The 20,985-nt window shown below is 32.6% G+C and overlaps 1 protein-coding gene across 2 annotated transcripts in view; it reads left to right on the plus strand.

Annotated features, from left to right (window-relative positions):
* Positions 1 to 20,710, plus strand: part of TBCA (tubulin folding cofactor A) — an 85,295-nt gene extending 64,585 nt beyond the window's left edge. The window contains exons 3-5 of one of the 2 annotated variants that reach the window (XR_014020087.1): positions 14,422 to 14,508; positions 16,992 to 17,182; positions 20,699 to 20,710. Coding sequence is in view for 1 of the 2 variants with exons in the window: in XM_081277863.1 (XP_081133989.1) it covers positions 14,422 to 14,508; positions 16,992 to 17,072 (168 nt within the window). In the remaining variant the exon portion in view is untranslated. Of the gene's footprint in view, positions 1 to 14,421; positions 14,509 to 16,991; positions 17,220 to 20,698 lie in introns of those variants that run through there. The other variant, XM_081277863.1, reaches the window with a different exon arrangement.
* The last annotated feature ends 275 nt before the right edge of the window (positions 20,711 to 20,985 follow it).

Consider the following 20,985-nt stretch of genomic DNA (forward strand, 5'->3'; position numbering starts at 1 on the left):
GGAAGCTCACCAAAATAAAATATGTATTGCATTTCTCAGTGACTACTTCCGATTGTGTCATGACCAATTTTGGTCTCCTTCGCGTCTTGATATTGGCATCTGCTTATCTCTCTAACCTCAACTTTCATCAGTCCCTACCCGGACCTTTAATTTCCTAAATATGCCTTTTCTTCTTTGCCTCTAAAATGTTACCCATATATGGGATGCTTTCCCTTCTCCTTTTTTAACCTATTCTCTCCAGATTAATTCCTGTTTCTTCCTATAAGCCTCCTCTATATCCACCTCTACACAGAAAAGGGTCCATCCCTTATGCTTCCATAGCACCTTCTGTATTACCATTGAAGCATTTATTGAATGTTTATCCTCAGCAGACACTTGTTTTGTAATTTCTTGAAAAAATAAAAACTGTCAGGGAACTTCCTTGTGTTTCCACCACAAAATCTATCATTCTGCCTGCATCTGTACCCATAATACCTTCCTTCCTATGAGAGAGGATTGTGTGCATTAGCCCTGGTTATGTAACTGTCAGTGATGTTATCATTTCTTTGTTCTCATCTTTCGTACCTCAACAGTATTTGATACAAGTAACCACTTTCTCCTTGAAATATTGGGGCTTTTTTCATTGGTTTTTTGTTTTGTTTGTTTTGTTTGGTACTGGGGATTGAACCCAGGGGTACTTAACCACTGAGCCACATCCCTAGCCCTTTTTATTTTTTATTTTGAGACAGGGCCTTCTGAGTTGCTGAGGGTAGCCTCAAACTTGTAATCCTCCTGCCTCAGCCTCTGTTGTTGCTAGGATTGCAGGTATGCACCACTACACCTATTCTTTTATATGGGCAAATTTGATAGAACAGCCTTCTGATTTTTCTCATGTTTAACTATCATTATTTTCCAGTTTGCTTTGTTGAACCTATCTCTTTCCACATGTATACTTTTATACAATTCCTCTCTGGGTATTCTTGTACCATCTCATAGACCTTAATATATGCCATCTTTGTGCCACTGACTCTCAACTTTATATCTGTGGATTTGACCACTCCAGATATACACATTTAACTGTTTACCTATTTTACATATCTTCTTGGGTGTCCAGAATAAAAATCTTGAAATCTTGATCTTCCTCCAATCCAGGTTACTTCCAAAAAGAAAAAAAAAAAAAAAAGAACTCACTTATCCAGATACCCAAGCCAAATATTTATTGGGTCCTTCTTTGTTTCTGATAATCCTGTCAAACATCACCAGGCCCTATTTCTTATTCCCTCTACTTGTCTCTCTACTGTCATCTTTGTAGTCCACTTTACTGTTATCTCTTGCCTGAACTATTGCAAAAGCCTCCTAGTTGGTATACCTCTTTGACTCTTGGCATCCTCCATTCCTTTCCATCCCAACAGCCAGATTGAGTTCTTTAAAATGTACATCATATCATTTGCTCTACTATTTAAAATCTAATTTACAGTGCATTTAAAATAAAATCTAGATGATGCTCAAAAAAAGGAGAGTCTGAAATATCTTCTACAGATAATGTGTTAAAACTTTAGTTTTTACTATGTAAATATGTTCCAGATGGTAATAATGCCCTTAACTCAGATTTAATTAAAATTTATCACTTAAAATGGATTTTCCTTGATTATCCAGGAAGAGAACTTTCTTATTTTCTTGAACTAGAAGAAGAGCCTGACTTCCTCTATGTATGGATAGCATTTCTTCATATGTAAAGGATATTAGTGTGTCCATTATTTCCAAATTGAAGGAGGTTTAGTAAATAAATTTATAGACACAGAATGTCCCCAGTATGTTGAACTTTATGAACTAACTGCTTTTCATGTGGAATTACCTATGAAATGTAACTTTTTGATTCTTAAAATGATTGTATATACTACTATTGTACCCCTCACTTCAATGTCTTCTATCATTTTCCCACATCTAGTGAGAAAAAATGACATAGTACATACCTTTATTTTATCCAAGTCCTTTTTGGACCCTATTAGACTTATTTTTTCTTTTAATATTTTTTTGTTGTAGATGAACACAGTACCTTTATTTTATTTTATTTATTTTAGGTGGTGCTGGGGATTGAAACCAGGACTTCATACATGATAGGCAAGTGCTCTACCACTGAGCTCCAGCCTCAGCACTAGACTTATATTTGTAGTTATAAAGCTGGTGGCCTCATTTTTTTTCTTTGTCCTACTCTTTTCATCACTAGTTTTAAAATAAATAAAAGCAAGAATTAATAAGTAGGGCTGGGGTTGTGGCTCAGTGATAGAGCGCTTGCCTAGCATGTGTGAGGCACTGAGTTCAATTCTGAGCACCACATAAAAATAAATTCTGTGTGTGTGTGTATAAGAATCAATAATTGGGATGATTTCAAATTAAAAAGTTCTTCACAGCAAAGGAACCAATAAAGATGGTGAAGAGAGAGTCTGTAGAATGGGAGAAGATCTTTGTGATTACTCCTCCCACAGGACATTAATGTCCAGAATATATAAGGAACTCAAAAAACTTAACACCAAAATAAATAAATAACCCAGTCAATAAAAAGGTAAATGAACTAAATAGACATTTCTCAAAAGAAGAAATACAAATGACAACAAATACATGAAAAATGTTCAACATTCTTAGCAATCAGGGAAATGCATATCAATACTAAGATTTCATCTCACTCCGGTTAAAATGTCATTCACCAAGAATACAAATAACAAATTCTAATGAGGATGTGGGGGGAAAGGTACACTTGTGTTGTTGGTGGGACTGCAAATTGGTATAACCACTTTGGAAAGCAATATGGACATTCCTCAAAAGACTAGGAGTGGAACCACCATATGACCCAGATATACCACTCCTTGGTATTTATCCAAAAGAACTAAAATACCAATGTTTATAGCAGCAAAATTCACGATAGCCAAGTTACAGAACCAGCCTAGGTGCCTGTCAGCAGATGAATGCATAAAGAAAATGTGATATGTATACACAGTGGAGTTTTACTCAGCAATAAACAAGAATGAAATTATGGCATTTCCTGGTAAATAGGTAGACCTGGATAGCATTGTGCTAAGTGAAATAAACCAAATTCAGCAAGTCAAGGATTGAATGTTTTCTCTCATATATGGAAGCTAGAGAGAGAGAAAGAATTTGAAAGGGTGGGGAGATGTCTCATGAAAATCGAAGGGAGAACAGAGTGGAAGAATGGGATTAAGGGGGCAAGATGAGGCTGACAGGAAAGGGAGGAATGGCAGAATGAATATGACCAAATTATATTATGTACATGTATGAAGATATCACAGTGAATTCCACTTTTTTGTATAACTATAATGCACCAGTTGAAAACCAATAAACAGAAGGAAGACCAATAGAGTAGAGGAAAGGTATCGGGGAAAAGGGAAAGGAGAAGTACTAGCAATTTAAGGAGCAAATTAACTATAAAGTATAATAAAAACAGTCTAAAATAGTAGCCCTAGAGATAGAAGGGAAGTTTTAAGTTACATGGAATGGGGAATAAATGTGTTTGTACCTTTAAAATTCTACAAATAATTCACAGGTTATCATAGAACCTGTTTAATTTATATACTTACCATTTTATAATAAAACTACTACTTTGTAAGTAAGGCTTAATTATTTAATACTGTGTTCTCGCTGTTACTTAAAAATGTTAGCCACAGGCCAGGTATGGTGGCACATGACTGTAATCCCAGTGACTTGGAAGACAAGTTTGAGGCCAGCCTCAGCAACTTAGACACTATGTTAAAATAAAAAAGTAAAAATGCTGGGGACATAGCTCAGGTAAAGCACCCCTAGGTTCAATCCCCAGTACCAAAAACAAAAACAAAACAACAACAACAAAAAATTACATACTGGTTTTATCATTGACTACATACACACCTGTAGACAGAAAAAAAAATCAGTTCTTTAGTCCCCTTTACACCCAACAGTGTTAAAATTCTCTTGTCACAGTGGTTATGGTTTATAGCATTTGTTAGATTCATAATCAACCTAGTACTTAACATTCAAAAATATCATCCCATATCTGGTTACAAAACAATAGATTTTTCTATTTTGCTGCTCTTACCAACTGGTATACCATTACCAGTTGCAGTTTTGTCTCCTGAAAATTTGTTTTTAGCCCAACCTTTCCCATGTTTTGCTTAATTTCCTTTCCTTGGTTTAGCTGTATTATGGGCATTCCATGCTTTTCATTATATACAATGGGTGTCGTGAGAATGCTCTGTTCCTGATTTGTCCAGGAGTTTTAAGGTCAATATGTTTTTCTTGACATTTGCTGTGACTCTTAGAAAGTATTAAGGAATTTAAGCACTGTATTTTGTGGACTTTTTGCACATTTCTGGATATCTTCCTCCTCTGAGCTAAATGCCATCTTTGGTCACTGTTCACTGCCTTGGCTCTTCTCTCGCATGGGTCTATTTTCTCTGGCTTTCCTACTGACCCTGTTTTATAATAAGCCCATATAATTCTGTTGCCCTCTATCAAACTTCTTACTTGAAGTGGGTTGCCACTTCAAGTAGACTAGGTCTTATTTTCATTCTTTTAATGAAGTAACTAGGCAGAAGTTTTAGGAACCTCAGAGGCCAAAACAACACTCAATCAAAGATTTATTCTACTGCCCACCTCTTTTTCTGGCAAAACAAGTTAACACAACATTCATGTATTGCCCCAGTTGATTTTAGCCATCTGCTACTGATGTCCCTCCTCTTCTCCATTGTCCCCAGTCCCTAATTAAAGACAGATACAAAGGCTTTTGTCTTTAGTAAGGGAGATATTCTGGTTTGTTTGTTTGTTTTTTAATGTCCTGGAACAGAAATGCTTGGCAGTAATAGCATTCAGTCAAACATATCTCTGTTATTTCTTCTTTGGCATGACTCATCCTTTTCCTAGGTATTGCTGCAACGCGGACTGGCATAATTTTTGGACAAAGTCTCCTCACAAAAACTTTGCAGTTATTATATGTGCATTAATTCCATTGATGTGAAATTTGTCTTTACAAGAAAGATGAACACATTTTTTCTGACTCATTTGAAATATAAGTTTACAAGTAGATGTTTCTATTTTTTTCCTCAATATAAGAGAAAATTTTTTCATTAAATATATGGTTAATATTAGGAGAACTCAGTGGACAAAGAAAAATTTACTAGGGGTCTCACAAGGTTTTTGCAAGAAATATCAAGACTTTCTTTTAATCAATAATAAAAATATTATGGAAAATAATTTTCAGTCATGCATGAAAATATTTTTCTCTCTTGGTATATATGCTCAAGTTTATAAACAGTGTTCTATTCTGTTAGTATACTTCTTTTTTGTTATAGATTCTCAGGAAGTTGCAAAAAATATTTGAGGAGGCCTTATACACCATTCACCTTTCTTCTAATTTTTTTTCTTCTCCTAATTTTGACATCTTGTGTAATTATAATACAGTATCCAAACCATGAAGTTGATGTTATATTTCACTAGCTATATATGAACTCATTTGCGTGTTTGTATGTATATTTATTTCTATGGAATTCTATCACATGTGTAGCATATATAAATACCACCAAAATCAAGATGAAATTTCACCAGGCTCCTTCATGCTACAACTTTATAACTGTTCTAGCCCCAGACCCTATATAATTGCACTATTTCAGCAATGTCATATCACTTATATTGGAACCATACATTATGTAAACTTTTTAAATTGACTTTTTCCTCTTAGCACAATTCCCCTGAGGTCTTTTGAAGTTATTGAATAGTTTGTTCCTTTTTATTGCTGAGTAGTATTTCATGATATGAATGTACCATAGTTTGACCATTGAGAAACATTTAAGTTATTTCTAGGTTTTGACTATTATGAAAAATCTACTGTGAACATTTATATACAATTTTGACTAGAATAGAAGATAAGTTTCATTTCTCTACAAAAATGCCCAGGAGTGCAATTGCTAGGCCATAGTAGTATATTTTTGTTTGTTTTAAAAGAAACTGCGAAACTCTTTTCTGATGTGGCTATACCATTTGTATTCCCACCTGTAGTGTGTGAATGATTCAGTTTCTCCACATCTTTACCAGCATTCAGTGTTGTCACTATTGATTTTAGTATTGAACCATCACCTATGTGATAGTTGAGAGGTAATATCTCATTGTGCTTTTAATTTGCATTTCCCTAGTGGCTAATAAGTTAAAGATCTTTCCATATGCACATTTACTTCCCATGTGTTCTCTTCAATGAATTTCTGTTCACTGGATGCTTTGAATTTTTACTTTAGAGTTTTGAGACTGTACTGGAGATTTAACCCAGGATTACTTTACTACTGAGCCACACTCCTGTCCCTTTTATTTTTTATTTTGAGGCAGGGTCTCACTAAATTGCTGAGAGTCTTGCTAAGCTGATGAGGCTGGCCTCAAATTTGTGATCCTCCTGCCTTAGCCTCCCAAGTTACTATAATTACAGGCATGCGCCACAGCACCCACCAAAAAGTTTTTATTATTCTGGGCATGTGCTCTTTGTCAAATATGTGGTTTTCAAATATTCATCTATAATCTGACCTTTTAACCTCTATCCTCTTGATATAGGCTTTCACCGAACGAGTTTTGAATTTTGTGAACATTCAATTTATCAGTACTTTTTTTTATGAATCATACTTTGTTCTCAAGATTTTCTATTGATTTTCTAAAAGTTGTATAGTTTTGTGTTTTAATTTTAAGTCTTTTGTCTAATGTTAAGTCTTTGATTCAATTTGTGTTCATTTTTATGTAAGGTGTGCGTTTTAGTTTGAAGTTTATCTTTTTGCCCATGCATGCCCAATTGTTCTAGCACCTGTTATTGAATTGGCTATCCTTCCTCCATTAAATTGCTTTTGTAAACTGGACATGGTGGTGCATGCCTGTAGTCTCAGCAACTTAGGGGGCTGAGGCAGAACAATCACAAGTTCAAAGCCAGCCTCAGCAACTTAGCAAGGCCCTGAGCAACTTAGTGAGACCCTGTTTCAAAATTAAAAAAAAAAAAAAGAGGGCTAGGGATGTGGCTTGGTGGTTAAGTACTCCTGATTCAATCCCTGGTATCAAAATAAATAAATAAATAAGCAAGCAAGCAAGCAAGCAAACTTTTGTATCTTGGTTAAAACAGTTATTGTATTTTTGTAGGTCTATTATGGTGTTCTCTTTTCTGGTCTGTTCATCTTTATCCCTTTAACAGTATGGCACTGTCCTGTGTACTGTAACTACGTAGTAAGCCTTAGTATTGGCTTTCTCTCTCTCTCTCTCTCTCTCTCTCTCTCTCTCTCTCTCTCTCTCTCTCTCTTTTTTTCCAAAAATTGATTTAGTGATTCTAGTTTTTTGCCTTTCCTTGCAAATTTTTAAATAGGCTTCTCTGTTTTTATAAAACACCTTTTGATAGGAATTTATTAAATCTATGTATCAGTTTGGAGATAACTAACTTCTTTGTTGAGATTTCTAGCCAATGAAGCATGGCAAGTCCCTCCAGTTTATTTAGGTTCGATTTTATCCATAAACATTTTGTAATTTGAGCATACAGATCCTTTATCTGTCATAGATTTATACTGAAGTATCTCATTTTCTTTGGAGCTGTTAAAAATGGTATTGTTTCTAGTTTTAATTTTCACATACTTTATTTGTGTGTGTGTGTATCTTGTGACTTTAGTGATCTCAGTTATTAATTCCAGAGGGTTTTTTTTTGTTTTGTTTTTGGTTTTTGTAGATTCCTTCTTATTTCTTTCAATCATGTCATTTGCAAAGAGGGGCAGCTTTATTCTTTTCAGATACATACGCCTATTTCTTTTTCTTACCTTATTGCACTGGCTACAACTTAAAAAACTATACTAAATAAGAGTAGTGAGAGTAGGCATCCTTACATTGTTTCCAATTTTGCATTGCCTTTACCATTAAATATGTTAGCTGTACATTTCTTATACATAATATTTATCTAGTTGAGGAAGTTCCCTTCTATTCCTAGTTTGCTGAGTAATTTTGCCATAAATGAGTGTTGAATTTTGTCAACTTTTTTTTCCTGTGTGTCATTCAGTTAAGATCATTTGAGATTTCTTCTTGGACCTGTTGATATTGCAGATTATATGGGTTGATTTTCAAATATTGAAACAGTCTTGAGTATCTGGAATTAATTCCAATTGATCATGATATATGATTCTTTTTATATGTAACTGAATTCACTTTGCTAATATTTTCTTGAGGATTTTCACATCTAAGTTTATGAGAGATATTGGTATTTGGTTTGAGTCTTTGGGAGGTTTATGTTTTGTTTGTTTGCACTATCTTTAGTGTGGGGATTAGGTTAAAACTGGTCTCAAATGAGTTGAAAAGTGCTTCTTGCTCTTCTGTCTTGTTGAAGAATTTGTGTATGTTGGTATTAAGCCTTTAAGTGTTTGATAGAATCATCTAATGAAACAGTCTGGGCCTAGAAAGTACTTTTAAATTACATCTCTACTTTTTTTAATGATCATAGGACTATTTAGGTTATTTCGTTGAGTTAAAGTGGTTTATAGTTTTTGAGGAATGGATCCATTGCTTCTAAGTTGTTTATGAGCATTATGAAGAAGATTATAATTATTTATGGTATTTATTTGTTCTCCTTTTAGTGGTTACAGGATCTATAGTGATATCTTCTGTTTTGGTACTGGTTTTGTTAACTAGTGCCTGCTAGACTTATCTTTGTTTTGCTAGAGACACATTAATTTAAAAAACAAAAAAGGTGTTGTGTTGAGTTTTTTCTGTTGTTTTCCTGTTTCTGATTTTATTGATTTGGCTCTTATTGTTATTATTTAATTACTTCTATTTTATGTTTATTTTGCTCTTCTATTTTTGTGTTTCTGAAATAAGAACATAGAAATAAAAAGTCTCAAATTAAGTCTCCTAATGTAAACATTTAGTACTAAAATTTCCCTTTCAGCTCCAATTTAGTGGTATCTCAAAACAATTTGACTTTTCATTTTATATTTCTGTGTCTTTTAAAAATATATATTTGTGTTTCCTTTGTGACTTTTTTGTTGGCCTGTGGGTTGTTTAGAAGTACATTGCTTAATTTCTAAGCAAAGATTTTCCTTCCTTCTGTTACTGATTTCTAATTCCACTCCATTGTAGTTGGAGAACGTACTGATTTCAGATTTTTAAAATTTGTTGGGATTTGGGGGTTTTGTTTCTTTGTTTATTATTGTTGTTATTGTTTGACCCAAGATATAGTCTATTGCAGTAAATGTTTCATAGGCACTTAAAAGTATTTGTATTCTTTCTTAGGTGGAGAATTGTATTCTTCTGAGGTAGTGTTCTCTAAATGTCCATTACAGCTTGTTGGTTGACGGTATTATCCAGTTCTTCCAAATCTTTGTTATTTTTTGTCTAGTATTTTGATCAGTTGCTGAAAGTGGGGTATTGATTCCCCAAATGTATATGTGGATTTGTCTATTTCTCCTTTTAGTTCTATCAGATTTTATTTTATATATTTTTAAGCTCTGTTGTTTAGTGCATATACATTCAGGATCACTATATTTTTTGATGAATCATTATTGTATTATAATGTAACATCCCTCTTTGTCTCTGTAATAATTTTGCTCTGAAACCTACTTTATGCAGTGTTATTATACTACTCTGCTTTTCTTAGTGTTTGTTTGAAATATATCTTTTCCTATTTTGAAATTTTCTGTTAGAAGTGAGTTTGAAGTTTGATGTTTGCAGTGACTTTCTTATAGATAGCGATTTACTGACTGGAACTTATGCTATCTTTAAACTGGTATATTTATACTGTTTAAGTATAAAGTAATTATTGATATATTAGAACTTAAGGGTCCAAATAATTTTTGACTAATGGGATTCTTATAATTGTAACCATTTAGCAATAACCTCAAACACAAGTCAAATGAACACAATATCATTTTACCACATGTAAAAGACAAGACTTAACCATTGTTTTAATAATCTGTGGATGACTCTAGAACTCAGTCAGATAAACTAATGTGGTTACCATTTTTTCCAGGAGAAGCTGATATCCAATATTGGAGTGCCTATAGTTTTTCTGTTTGTTTGTTTATTTGTTTAGGAAAGGATGAATAAATTTATTTGTACACTTTAAGTGGGGATATTTGCAATACATATAACTAATGAAAGGCTAATTTCCAAAGAATTTATTTGCATCAGTAAGAAAAAAAAATAGAAAGATGGGTCATGAATGTCAATAGGAACATTATAATAAAATAAATGAAAATGAACAATAATCATATAAAAAGATACTCAACTTCATTCCCCACCAAAGAAACATTCCAAATGCTGTAGTGCATACTACACACAAGGGCATTCTCATATTTTACCATATATCAGCCTTAAAGTCAGGCAGCTGACACTGAGCCATTACTACCATGGAATCCTCAGTGCCACTGAAAATTTCCAGTTACCCTTACAACATCCTTTATAGCCACAGCATCAATCCAGATCATGTGCTGCAAGAGTATCTATAGATTTTTTTTATAGCTATAGGTATAGCCAGCACCCGGTGAATGTTATGAAATATTAAAAAAGCTAGAAACCTTATCCCAATTAGGCAGTAGCCAAAGAGCTTGAAGTTAGTCATATTATTTCACAGAACTCTTTATTTTGAAAAAAAATGAAAGTCCTTCAATAAGAACATTTTCTTTCTGATTTATGTACATTTAACCATAAAGGAAAGTGACTGGAATTTTGGTTCAACAGATTGTTTATTGTTGTAACCTAACCACCCCAACTTCCATTTTATTTGAATAATTACCTTAAAAATTCATATCTTTTTTTAAAAAAAAATTAGTTATCAATGGAACTGTAGCCTGTTGTATCCCCCTAAGTTCCCTTTTCCTCCCAATCTGTGCTAAGATCCTGAGTTTACCTCAGACAGCATTAGAATAAACTAATAGTTTATTCAGATATTTTAAAGATAATTGCTACCTACCAAGGTAAACACTTTGAAAAATAATATTTCTTTGGTCAAATTCAGTGTTTTAGGGGGTGTCTTCTCTGGATAATACCTCATATACTATTTTTTTAAAATTATTTTTGATAAACTGTAGGCCCAACTTTCTGTCATGACAGCTTAGGAACCAACTTCCTCAACTAAACTCCTAAAGTACAAGAAGTGAAATCAAGAATCAATAAATGGGATGGTATCAAACTAAAAAGTTTCTTCACAGAAGGGAAACAGTCAAGAATGTGAACAGAGAGAGCCTATGGAATGGGAGACAGTCTTTACCACCTCCACCTCAGATACAGCATTAATCTCCAGGTTATACAAAGAACTCAGAAAACTTAACGCCAAATAAATAAATAACCCAATCAATAAATGGGCAAAGGTACTGAACAGACACTTCACAGAAGAAAAAATACGAATGATCAAAAAAAGTGTTCAACATCTTTAGCAATTAGAGAAATGCAAATTAAAACTACACTGAGATTCTATCTCCACTCCAGTCAGAATGGTAATTATCAAGAATACAAGTAACAATAAATGTTGGCGAGGATGTGGGGAAAAGGTACACTCATACATTGCTGGTGGGACTGCAAATTCATGCAACCACTATGGAAAGCAGTATGGAGATTCCTTAGAAAATTTGGGATGGAACCAGCATTTGACCCAGTTATCCCACTCCTCAGTACATACCCAAAGGACTTAAAAATCAGCATACTATAATGATGCAACCACATCAGTATTTATAGTATCTCAATTCACAATAGCTAAGCTGTGTAACCAACCTATGTGCCCTTCAACAGATGGATGGATAAAGAAAATATGGTGTATATATACTCAATGGAATATTACTCAGCCAAAAAAATAATGACTTTAGGATTTTTGAGAGTAAATGGATAGATCTGAAGACTATCGTGTTAAGTAAAATAAGCCAGTCCCCCAAAACCTGGCTGAATGTACTAATGTTAGTAATATTATTTGTGGATACTAACATATACTAACACATAATAAGGAGCGGAGAGTGGGGGTAAGAATAGAAGTTTATTGAAGTAGACAAAGGGGATGGGAATAGGAAAGACAGTACAGTGAATCAGACATAACTTTCCTATGTTTGTATATGAATATACCACCAGTGAAACACACATCATGTACAACCACAAGAATGGGATTCTAATTAGAATAAGTTATAATTATGTATGTATAATATGTCAAAATACACTCTGCTCTCATGTATATCTTAAAAGAACAAATAAAAAATTATTTCTGATAGTTATAACCCATTACCATAAGGGAAAGTATAATAATTTTTGGCTTTGATGGAGATGTGATCACAATATCCAAATTATAGTTATTGCTATTTTTTTGGCTTTCTTTAGCTTGGTCTTCTTGATGCAATGTCATATGTTCATTTTCATGGTTATGTTCCTATACTGAATTAGAGAACAGAGACCTTCTCTTTTTCATCTTTGTTTTCCCTGTTTTGTCATCTTGCATGAACGTGATCATCCTTTGGTTTGATCAAGGGGTTGATTCTAGGACCCTCCTGTGGATACCAAAATTCATGGATGCTTAAGTCCTTTGTTCATAATGTCCTAGTATTTTGCATAAAATCTGTGCACATTCTCATGTATACTATGCACATTACTTATAATACCTAATAAATGTAAATGCTATGTTAGTAGTTGTTATATTGTACTGTGTAGGGAGTAATGACAAAAAGTCTATATATTCAGTACAGATGCAGTTAAAAAATGTTTCCTACCCACTCTTGATTGAATCTGCAGATGTGGTACCTGTTGATATACAGAGAACTTTTGTATATCAACAGAGAAAATGTATGTTCAAACTGAATGTATTGAATGCATTTGGATGGAATATAGGACACTGAATTTAGGCCTTGCTTAAGCCAGAATCCTCTTTTGATAGACTAATTGAAGATTCACTATAATAATAAATGGAATAATAATGAATATAAATTATTTTGGATAACATTGCCTAAAGTGCATTTCAGTAACATTAAAGCTTTCACAAAAATTTAATGAGTATATATTTTAACTTATCATGGATTTGACCTAATTCTTTGTGTTAATTCCTATGAGGTATTCTGAAGGCATTTCATAGAAAAAGAAATATGAAATGTTCCTGCCACTGACTTTTCTTATTCAAACTAATCAGATATGCAAAAATAACTTAGTGATTACAAATGTCTAGGTATAGCATGATTAGCTCTGAAAGTAAAGTCATGATCCTGTTTGAAATTTTCAACCTATGCTTTATTAATAAAAGAGTTAAAAATTCAGCAATAAGATTCTACCTAAAAAAAATAGAATGGGTGGGGAATGTCCTTGTATATTATAATTCTGTTTTTTATTTACAGTATGAGCTATTAGGGAATGAATAAAGGTACTGGAATTAATTAATTTCTATTAAAATTCAGTATTATTACCATGAGATTATATCTTTCCTTTTTATTTTATATGAGCTAGATTATAACTCAGTAAAAGTTTAGATTTTTAACCCATGTCTCTGTATTTAACCAAACACTAATTTTGGGGAATAAATGTTAAATTAATATCTATGTCTCTTTTGGGGAATAGTCTAGGGAAATAAAGCTTCCTACTACATTTTTTTAAACATTTTATTTTAGGCCCAACACTTGACATTAACTTAATTATTGGGTTTCCCTGTCATTGATTTGATTTTTTCCTTTGTAATTTAATATGTTATAGTCCAGTTTTGAATGATGAATTTTAAGCCCAAAAATATCCTCTGGAATAAATATTCCTGTGTTTAATTCTGTAGTGTTTGTCGTCAGGGGGAGTAAGCAAGTTCAGATTCAGAGGGGTGCCACACTGGTAATTTGGCTCAAACTGCATGGGGAGAATAATCTTTCTACTAAAATGAAGCACAAGGATAAGTAATAACTTTTTATGCATGATAAGCATCAAAAATATGAACCTGCTGGTCTTTGCTTTTCATTTTTCTTTACCTCTGTCTTTCAGTGAGAACCTCCTGCAGGGTGCACACGATGTGATCAATAACTCAATAACTTTTTTCATGCAGTAATTATCTCCATGTGATATTATCTGAACACTGTTTTTCTTTATTACTCAAAAGATGTAGGAGATATTTATATAACCAGCTGATCCCATTTTGGATAAAGGTGCTTTGTGACAGCAGGGGAAATAGTTTATTTTAAATAGCCTTTTTAAATAAATGTTCTGTGAAAAGCTTTTCCAGTTAATTTTCACTTACCATGAGAAAGTGATTACAAACAACAACAACAACAACAAAAAAAAAACCCTACATTTAGTATAAGTTCTAAAACTTGTAGATTTTATAGTGTGATAATCTAACTTCTAATAATTTAATTAAAACATTGAGCCATTTAACATAAACATAATTTTTTATGATTCTTCTAAATCATTAGATATTTATTGAGGTATAAGCTAAACACACGTAAATTCTCATTATAGGCAGAGATCCTTCAAGAGTCGCGGATGATGATCCCAGATTGCCAACGCAGGTTAGAAGCTGCATATACCGATCTTCAGCAGATTTTAGTAAGTAAAGATCTTTGTCTTGTATTTTAAAAAAATTTCAATCCAATTCATATCCAAAATTTTAAATATTTAACACTGAGAGCTAGGTGAAGACATTTTTATTCACCTACCCTTTACTAAAATAATTAGTTGACCTTAAATTGTTTTTGAGTTATAACTCCAATAAAAGTAGTTTTCTAGCATGTTTATTCTACTTAAACTTAATTAAATAATTGCATTTGATAGCAGGTATTCATCAGATTAATATTGTCCAACAATATCTTGAATTGGTTTTCATGCAGAAAACCATTTTGGGGTCATATTAAGGATGTGTTGACCAGTTGGTTTTTTTCTTTTTGTGGTAGTATGGATTCACCTTAGGGGTACTCTACCACTGAGCTCCATCCCCAGCCCTTTTAATTTAATTTTTATTTTATTTATTTATATTTTTTTGAGAAAGGATCTTATATATATATATATGAGAGAGAGAGAGAGAGAGAGAGTGTGTGTGTGTGTGTGTGTGTGAGAGAGAGAGTGAGTGTTTTGGGTGGACACAATGTCTTTATTTTATTTTTATGTGGTGCTGAAGATCAAACCCAGTGCCTCATGCATGCTAGGCAAGCACTCTACTACAGAGCCACAACTCCAGCCCTTGAGAAAAGATCTTGCTAAGTTGCTGAAGGTCTCACTAAGTTATTGAGACTATCCTCAAACTTTGGATCCTCCTGCCTCAGCATCCCAAGTCAATGGAATTTGGGGTGTGTGCCACCATTGCCTGGCCTGTTTCAAATTTGGAAAGATCCGATGTTTCAAGTGAATCTGGGCCCTTATTTAAGGGATCTGGAATTCCTTCAGATTCAAACCTGAAATCAATTAGAGAAAAAAATAAATAAATTTGGAGGTGGGTAACACTGTTATATTATTGGTATAAATACTTTGTGATAGATACAGTGGCTAACTCAGTTTATAAGAGATTCTAACTGTAAGTAAAAGTTATTTCTTAATAGAGATAAAAACATAATACTATATACAAGCCATTGTTGTTGCTGTTTGATGATTGATGAATTCTGTCATTTCCTTTACTAATTTTATGTTTGTATTTCTTGAACTAATAACTTTTTTCCTGATTCATAGTTTTACCCTTATATGACAAAAATAAGGCTTTTTCAGTATGATTTGAAAGAGAATGAAATTTGTTTGCCCAAAAAATTAGGACTAACTCTATAGAAAAACAAAAAAGAAAAAAGTTTACATTTCACAGTAGTTTGAGCACAAAACTCCTTATTTATCTATAAAAACTTTTTAAAGGCAGGATAATTCTTACCACAGAGAAAGCAGGAAATGATTAGTGTTAAAATACTACGTAAAAAACACCATTTGTATTCCTAACCATTAAATGCTGTAGCTGAGAAAATAATATAAAATTTTCTTAGGAAAAAAAATGTCTTTGGATAATGTATTTGTATCTGAGGATATGTTCAACAGTATCTCTATCCTGTGCAAGCTTATATTTACTGACAGAATATAAACATGTTTAAGGTGTAATGTACAAGTTTAAGAAATTCTTATCTCTAAGCTAAGCTAAGCGGATTCGCACTCATTTACTTTAAATTTTTATATTAAATATATATTTTATTGCCTCTTTTCTATAATAACCAAAAATCTCCATCTTTTATTGACCTGACATGAATTGTTGACCATAGTTTCATTTTAAAATAAAAAAAAATTTCCAATGTATAATTCAGACAATATTGTTTCATTTGTCTGTTATCATTATAATATATCAGTAAAAATGTCCTATATGTCAGTATCTTGGAAAAACTCAATCTTTAAATATGAAAAGATGAAAGATGTATTTTGTTTCCTTTAGTGTGAGATATGTAATCTTCATTAACAAGTAATTACTTTTCTAATTCAAATGTTGTATTTAACTCTGATGTGACACACCAGTAGCTGTCTTTACTATTGTGAGTAGTTGGAGAATTATTTTGGCCTGAATGTTATCATATTTGTAGCACATTAAAAATCCCTCCTTTTTGGCTTTTAATCCATTTTTAATAAGAATCTCTTTTGCACAATGATGTAATAACAAAATGAGAGTAAAATTTTTCTTTAAAATTTTCTGAGTTTTTCTTTAATTATGATAGTTTTTTTATGATAACTGTATTATTAAATGAGACTAGGTCAGGCACAGTGGCACATGCCTATAAGGCTCATGTTGAGTGCCCCTGAGTTCAATCCCTGGTACCCCCCACCAAATAAAATAAAATTAAAATAATTGAGAATATATTATATGAGAATTTATAGTGGAAGAACACCAAGCTTTTATTTCTTCTCTTTCCTTGTTATAAAAAGAACAGAACTGTGATATATTTAGAAGAGGATTGGTATCATTTTTCTTTAATTTTTATGCTTTTTATGAAGGGTGTGGAATATTTGAATAAATAACAAAGTAATGAAATTTGAGAGGAATAAGCCTAATTTTTTACTGTATTTCATTTCAGGAAACTGAAAAAGACTTGGAAGAAGCTGAGGAATATAAAGAAGCACGTTTAGTACTGGATTCAGTAAAGTTAGAAGCCTGAAACTTCTGTACAGGGTCCATTCTATAATTCATTATTTTTGACCACTGCTGTGTTCAAGAAGTATGAGAATGTGATTCTTTTATTAAGTTGCATACATTTTTATTTGCATAATTTAATGTGTCAAATAAATGAGTCCACCTTATAAAATTGTTTTATTTCGTACTTTCCAAAATTAACTTTTTGTCATTAAATCAAAAATTCTTGATAGATAATTAAAATTTGTGAGTTTCCATCTGAAGTTTAAATATTTGGCTTCATAAGCATAGATTGAGTTATAAATAGGATACTGTGATTTTAGATAAAAATCCAAATTTTAAAAGATTAACATTAAACAGAGACATGAGATGGGAGGGAAAGGGAGAGAAAAGGGAAATTGCATGGAAATGAAGGGAGACCCTCATTGCTATACAAAATTACATATAAGAGTTGTGAGGGGAATGGGAAAATAAACAAGGAGAGAAATGAATTACAGTAGATGGGGTAGAGAGAGAAGATGTGAGGGAAGGGGAGGGGGGATAGTAGGGGATAGGAAAGGTAGCAGAATACAACAATTACTAATAGGGCATTATGTAAAATTGTGGATGTGTAACCGACGTGATTCTGCAGTCTGCATTTGGGGTAAAATTGGGGGTTCATAACCCACTTCAATCTAATGTATGAAATATGATATGTCAAGAGCTTTGTAATGTTGTGAACAACCAATAAAAAAAAAACCAAATTTTAAGCAATTTTGAATAGACCACAATTCCCTAATAAGAAAAGAAGAATTATCTGTGGATAGGGCCTCATATACTTATTCCTTCACCATGAAAGTGTAACATTTCCATTACTCTAAACTAATTTGAGAAAATTTAAAAATTTTATATCTTTATGAATAATGAGGAATTATATTTTAAAAGAATATAATAACTGTTAAGACTGATGTGCTGGAAAGTGCTTAAATACTCTTCAAAAGGGAGGGGAACCTCTGATTTGTGACTTTTGCTGATTTCTGCGTTGTAAATACTACTACTGTGATTGATTTCAAGATACTGACATGACCTCTCTGAACAGAGGTGGCAGGATACAAGCCAACTGCAACATTTGCTGGCTTTAACCAAACCTTGATTATCTTGATTGACTGGAAAAGAAATATCATTTTGTCACAAAATATTTTCCCATTACATTTGTAAACCCATTACTTAATCATTTGGGTTTACTTTCCAAAAATATATGACGACTCATTTAGTTTTCTAGTATACCTAGAACATGTGTATGAATGAACCTTCTATCACCAGCCTAACATAAACATTGAAATAATGAACCATAATAGTATCAATAGTATTTAAATTTTAAAACTCGTAATTGGAAAAGAAAACTTGGAACTCTGCTGCTATAAAATACTTAACAGTAGTAGTATTGTTGGTCTGATTTTGGAAGTTTAAATGATTACTAGAAACCATGGCATATATTTGTTGAATCTGTTCATCAGAGAAGAGAAAAATAATATTCTTTCCTAGTGTTATATCTAAAGGAAAGGTACCTCTTATAAAGCATAGAATGTTTCACTTTAAAAAAAAAATTTAGCTGTTGATAGACCTTTTTTTTTTTTAATTCATATGTGGTGCTGAAAATTAAACCCAGTGCCTCACATATACTAGGCAAGCACTCTGCCACTGAGTCATTACCCTAGCCCCAGAATGTTTCACTTTTAAAATTTATTTATATATTCCAAAAAGTTACTTCACTGGAGAATAACATGTCAGGTATATTTCTAAATTAAATGTTATCTTAAAACATCACATGCTATTTTGAAAGTATTTGGGGTGAAAAGAAGAAGAGTTGAGAAAATTAAAACTATAATTAATTACAATGTAAAATTTAATACTGGGGCTCAATATGAGAGATCAGAATATCAAAAGACTTGAAACTCTCTAGATTATTTTGCAGTTTATATCAAGCACCAGAACAATAAGTTGCCTTTTGTGGGGTGGGAGGAGGAGCGTATATTTAGTTTTCAAATAGAATTTCATCTAAAGAAAGTATTAATTTTTTAAATGTATAACACCTCATTTCTTCTCTCTACCCAATTTAAATATATATATATATATATATATATAATATGTGTAATAATATATAGTGTATATATAAATATATCATAAATGTATATAAATATGTTATATATTTATATATAAATATATACACATATATATTATAGCAAATGGTTATTTGACTGATTAAAGCTTTATGAAAACAGAACATTAAAAACAAATGTATTTTTCCTGGAGAAAAGAAATTCTGAAAAGGAATTTTGGAGCCAGCACCTGACTCTTGATCATTGAAAAAATTACTTTCCTACCAAAAAGCCCAGGAAAGAAGAAATCAAGGGGCTGGGATTGTGGCTCAGTGTTAGAGTGCTTGCGTAGCACGTGCAAGGTCCTGGGTTCGATCCTCAGCACCACATAAAAATAAAAAAATAAAGATATTGTGTCCAAGTACAACTAAAAAATATTTTTAAAAAAATAAGAAGAAATCAATGAGCAAGTAGATGAAAAGAAATATATCCTTAGATAATTCCTTTCTCAACTACAGACTTTTATGCTAGATTTCTCTGCAGGTATTAATGAGAAGTACAAGAAGCTTGACATTCTGTGAAGGTGTTATTTCTGGGAATTTTTGACACATTTTACTTCTACTTCATGACCATCAAGAGGCACATTAAATTAAGAACAGTTGTAATTGAGTCTGTGTTAATTTATTTTTAAGCTTTTATTTAAAATCTTACCACTGTGTAACAATTGGTAGAAATTGCCCCAACACACCTAATCCCCAACCAACTTATAGTAATCACTCGATTAACATTAACAGATTGAGTGAAAAGGAAGACCATCTCTAACCTCTAGAGTGAGATAAAGAATGCCAAAAAGGATTCCATCACCTCACTAACACACTTAGTGCCTGCTTTTCAGACTGTTTTGACTACAAACAACAGTAAGAAACACATTTTCCATTGTTACCCAGTACATATATATGTGTGTGTGTGTTTGCATGTGTGCTTAAGCATACACATGTGTGCATAAATATACACACATATATATTGCCTCACAGTTTTTTACTGTTTCATATTTTAAAATAGTAATTATGACCACTAGTTGATCTCACCACCTGTGAAAAATACTGCTCTAAAACAATAATTATTATAGTTATAAAAATTACCTATATACATTCCAACTTGCAGGTATCAAAGCAATTGACTCCGTAAACACACTGCAGATATAAAGTATCATGGTTAAGTGTAATCACTTAGCATTTATAATATGCCCTCAAGTCTTTCTCTTTAAAAATTTTTAGCTGTAGATGAATACAATACTTTGTTTTTATGCAGTGCTGAAGATCAAACCCAGGGCCTCACATGCTAGACAAGTGCTCTACCACTCAACTACACCCCCAACCCATGCCCTCAATTCTTGCACAAATAGAATGGCTTCCATAAGAATACAAGGAAAACAAAGGCACAAGTGACAGACACACATAATAAACCTGTATATGTACAGAAAAAGTCACATCATTTCTATACAGGAGTACAAAGGACAAAGAAATAAAGATAATCAGGTGCAGAATGAGTTGAGTTACCAAATCCAGACTGGTTTTAATGTCATTGAAAGCATTCCAAAGTCCTGGCATCTTCGCTATATATTTTTGGCTTATGAGATTAGTCCTAGTACATCAAATTACTATTCCCTCAGTGGTCCTGGACGGAAGCTTTCTGGCTGATCTTTTGGCACATTAACATTGCTGAATGAGTATTAATGTCCCCAAAACTAGATTTTGTTGCATGTGGATGAGTCATGTGAACAGCTCCTTGGGAAGAAATGGGACTTGTGGGGAGGGAGAAAAAAGCATACTGCTAAAATAAGCACATGTTTATTTCATG

The sequence above is a fragment of the Spermophilus citellus genome (genome assembly GCF_964194105.1).
Source record: "Spermophilus citellus genome assembly, chromosome: 1".
Classification (NCBI taxonomy): Eukaryota; Metazoa; Chordata; class Mammalia; order Rodentia; family Sciuridae; genus Spermophilus; species Spermophilus citellus.